Source organism: Coffea eugenioides, chromosome 7 (assembly GCF_003713205.1).
Source record: "Coffea eugenioides isolate CCC68of chromosome 7, Ceug_1.0, whole genome shotgun sequence".
NCBI classification, from domain to species: domain Eukaryota; kingdom Viridiplantae; phylum Streptophyta; class Magnoliopsida; order Gentianales; family Rubiaceae; genus Coffea; species Coffea eugenioides.
Window position 1 is genome coordinate 24424192 of NC_040041.1, and position 4107 is coordinate 24428298.

At 40.6% G+C, this 4107-nt stretch overlaps 1 protein-coding gene across 1 annotated transcript; it reads right to left on the minus strand.

The window, feature by feature from the left end:
- Positions 1–276: 276 nt before the first annotated feature.
- On the minus strand, positions 277–1317 carry LOC113777170. The gene has a single exon (XM_027322210.1). It carries the CDS (start codon positions 1315–1317, stop codon positions 277–279), a length of 1041 nt encoding a protein of 346 aa, XP_027178011.1.
- Positions 1318–4107: the final 2790 nt, after the last annotated feature.

The following is a 4107-nucleotide window of genomic DNA, read 5'->3' on the forward strand; positions in this document are numbered from 1 at the left end:
TAAATTTTCATATGCCATAAAAGATCATAATAGTTACACTAAGTTATAATAAGTTCATCAAATCGTTTCAAAAGAAAATGGGAAGCAACAAGATCAAGATATGCAAAGTCGCAATACCCAACAAAAGGATAGCATCCCCTACACAAACGATTACTGTCTTACAAAAGTTCTAGTCTATACTAAGGTAAAACTACAATCCCTGTTTGTCGAGTGGAGTCAGTTTCACCCCTACTGGTAAAGTTTCCACTACTTGGATTCCTCTTACAATCATCAGTATTAATCACTACTTCTGGCACTCGACTGATTTGCAGTGGATTTAGTAGGTTGTTGAGAATTTCCTTCGCCCTTAGAAGCTCTAGGACAATTCAAAAACTTATACTCGGTACTACCGCATCTCAGACATTTTCCTTGTTTTCTCCAGCAGTCGGCCTCAATGTGGTTAATCTTGCCATAGTATCCACAAGTTATATGGGGAGTCACGGCTTGACTAGTTTGAAATTTCCCCTTTTGTTGACCTCGCCTACCCTGATTTCCTTTTGGCGGGACTTCGCTTGATGGAGTTTCTCCGGGTTTTTCAGGCATCTTCACTCCTCCGGCCCCTTTTTCTATTTTAAGGGGTTGGGTATACCTCTCGGACTGTTTAGGGGTATCGCTTGGGTTACCCCTCTTTTTAGCATGAAAAGCCTTAGATTGAGATTTAGCATTTTCTACCCTCTGTGCCTTATCCAAGGCATCTGTAAAAGTGGTAATCTGGGTAGCCGCTAGGGATTCTTGGATTTCTACATCTAACCCCTGAATAAACCTTCTTATCCTTTTCCGTTCAGTGACTACCAGCTCAGGGGCAAACTTAGAAAGTTTGGTGAATCGTTCCTTATACTCGCCCACACTTAATAATCCTTGTTTCAACTTTATAAAGTCGTCATCCCTCTTTTCTTGTACAATTGGCAGGAGGAACTTGACATTAAACTCCCTCTCAAAGTTTACCCAAGTCCAAGGGGTTTGTTCTCTTTCCCACTTTGCACTAACAACATTCCACCACGAGCGTGCCGCCCCTTCAAATTGGAAAACGGCAAAATTTACTTGCCTTTCCTCGTTATAATCTAAAGCAGTGAAAATATTAACCATCCTTTCAAACCAATTTTTCGCTACTTCGGGATCAGATCCTCCATGGAACTTAGGTGGAGCGAACTTCAGGAATCGCTCCAGGGCTCTATCTTCACCCCTCTCTTGGTCCCTAGGTTGGTTGACTGGTTCAGGTCCCTGGCGCTCAACTAAGCGCCCAAGGATATTGATCATGCGATTAATGGCCGTAGCCATTTGGTCACCTTCTTCATTTCTAGGGTTTTGGTTTGGTCCAGTCGCGGATCCCTCACCTCTCTCGGGAGTGCGGGGTTGCCGAAACCCACGCCCACACCCCCGTCCACGTTCTCGCCGATTCATTTAGCAAGATTCTAAATGCATGATAAAAGAAGATTGCGTAAGCACATGAATTGAAAAGTAGGTGCACATTGCGAGAACACTTTAAATCAAAACATAACTATTCGCATAAGTTAGAAGTCATATCACATGTTAATGTTCATAAAATGAGTTAATAGTATCATATACAGGTCATAGGTAACAAAGTGTCACAAATATATGAGTACATGTAGGCAAAACATAAAAGGTCTCACGGCAGCACTGTGACGCCCCCACTTCTCCCAAGGGCGAACCCAAGGGTATCCGCGGAACGCCTGCCTAGCTCTCGCCAGGACTCGAGACAAATCAATTCAAACTTAACAATATATAACAATTTATACCAGTCTAATAAGGAAAATTCGCTTCCAAAATCGAATATCCAAGTCTTGTACCACGTGTTCAAAATACATCCGTTATCCAATTCTTACGTCAGGATCCAAAAGATACATCAATTCCCAAATATATACAATAGCCAAAATGTCTAGCCAATTACAATTGAACCCTAATACAAAAGTACATCCAAAGGGTTCCAACGAGTTTCACTCCATCCATTCCTGTTAAGGAAAACAAATCTACGGGGTGAGCGAAACGCTCGTGAGGCCAAGAAAACACACATGCAAGCACGTTGTCCAAATAACAATCCCAATATTCAAGTAATTTACAATTCGAGCGAGAAAAAAAAATAAACAGAAACAATTCAAGGATATAGGAGCTCTCAGGAGCTATTTTCCTCTTGCTTCGCCACGGCTCGATCCGATACCCCCTCGTGATGACACTCCGTTATCCTGGTGGGTATTTTATCCGTAGAAACTTCACTTATTACTTCCTCCGACCAACATTCCACCCTCTCGGATCCGAAACCAAACACGCACGAAAAAAAAAAGGCGATACTCGTCGAGTATGCCACACGAGATCTCAGGAGATCAAGTTTTGATTTTTGAACACGCACGAAAAGGGCGATACTCCACGAGTATGCCGAACAAGATCTCAAAAGATCAAGTTGTGTTTTGTTACTCTCTTGGTTTATCAAGCTTCTCGACCAAGCCCATGCCGGCTCGAGTTGCAAGATTGGTTAAGAGAATTGGGCGTCCCCATAAGTCGAGGAGGTTCACTCCACCCGACAACAAGACACGCACGACATACACGACATGCATGGCAACACGACACGCACACGAAAACGGGTATATTTTAATCGACGAGATTCACTCAATCGACTTTGAAAACCAAGTTAATACAAGTAAAGTGCAAGTAAAGGAGAGCGAGTGCGATAAAGTACACACTCGTCTCATCAAGTGATATTCACGTATATAAGCAGGTAAATCAAGTAAATACGACAAGTCATGCACTTGACACTCACCAATTCAAAAGTAATTGAGCGAGAAAATCCTTAGTTGTCCCCTCCGGGATTCTTTTCAAGACTCGCTTGAGCACCTGAAGCAATTAACAAGTATTTTTCACTCACAATCACGTATTAATCAAGAAAGGAGTTACGCTCATTTGGACTAGTCAATACCTCAAACCAAAAACCTTAGCCACTCAAAATAAAGGTTCAAAAGTGAGGTTTTATTAGCACAAGAAAAACTGATTTCCTTCATGAAATCAAGTTTAAGCGATCAATTATCATCAAGAAGGAGTAACAAGTTTTCAAATTTTCATTTTCTAAGAAATCAGCAAATTTCAGCTTTGCGCGTCAAATTTAGAAAAATCAGATCTTGCACTCAGTAGGTCCAAAATTATAAAACTTGGTACCGTTGGAAACCTCTTAGAAAGTACTAAAAGTTCTTAGAAGACACTTTTCCATGAATCTAAGTGGAAGGTATTCAAAAATGGGCATGAAATTGCTGTTCCAGAACATTCAGAATTAAGCCGGGGTTGGTTTTTTCGCTAACTTTGGAAATTCGGAAAAATTCACTCATTGCAAACTAGCCCTTGAAATTTATAACTCAATTAGAGGTGTAAGTAAGGTTTAGGGCAGAATAAACGGATTGAAAATTGGAGTTTCGAGCACCGAGATACGGTAGCTCAAAGTTAGGAAAATTCAAGTCTGGTGAACAATTTCCAGATTTGAGTTTTCAAAATTGGAACCTTAGCTAAGAGTCAAAACGAACTTGGATGTAATATGTTACTCCTATATGAAAGGCATCTCTCTATCAAATTTAAGGGAAAAATACCTTCGGAAAGATAGTTAATTAATCATCCAATGTTCAGGAAAATTTCTAAAGCAACCTGTCTTTTGACTTCATTTCCCAATTCAAATCGTTTAATCAAGAAAGCTATCCAACCATGGTTCATTTGTGAAATAAAGGTCTAAGATACATCCATGATACCTTTGGTAAGTGTTTAGTATCAAGAACATCAATTAACAAGTTCACTCCAATATCTTGTTCCAAACCAGTCCAACATTAGGGTTTTTCCAAAACAGAGCAGTCCACTTGTTTCAGTCACAACTCAGTCAATTTAACTCGAAATCGAGCATGGCTTACGCCGTTGGAAAATACGTTCATAGGGGTAAAATATCACAGAAGAAATCATTTCCAAATTCGGCACCAATCTGGTTCAAAATCGGGCATCAAGTTGCTGCCTGAACACTTCATTCCAGATGAACAGAGCAACAGGACAGCGAACTTAAAACATTTGGTTCGGCTTTCTCAC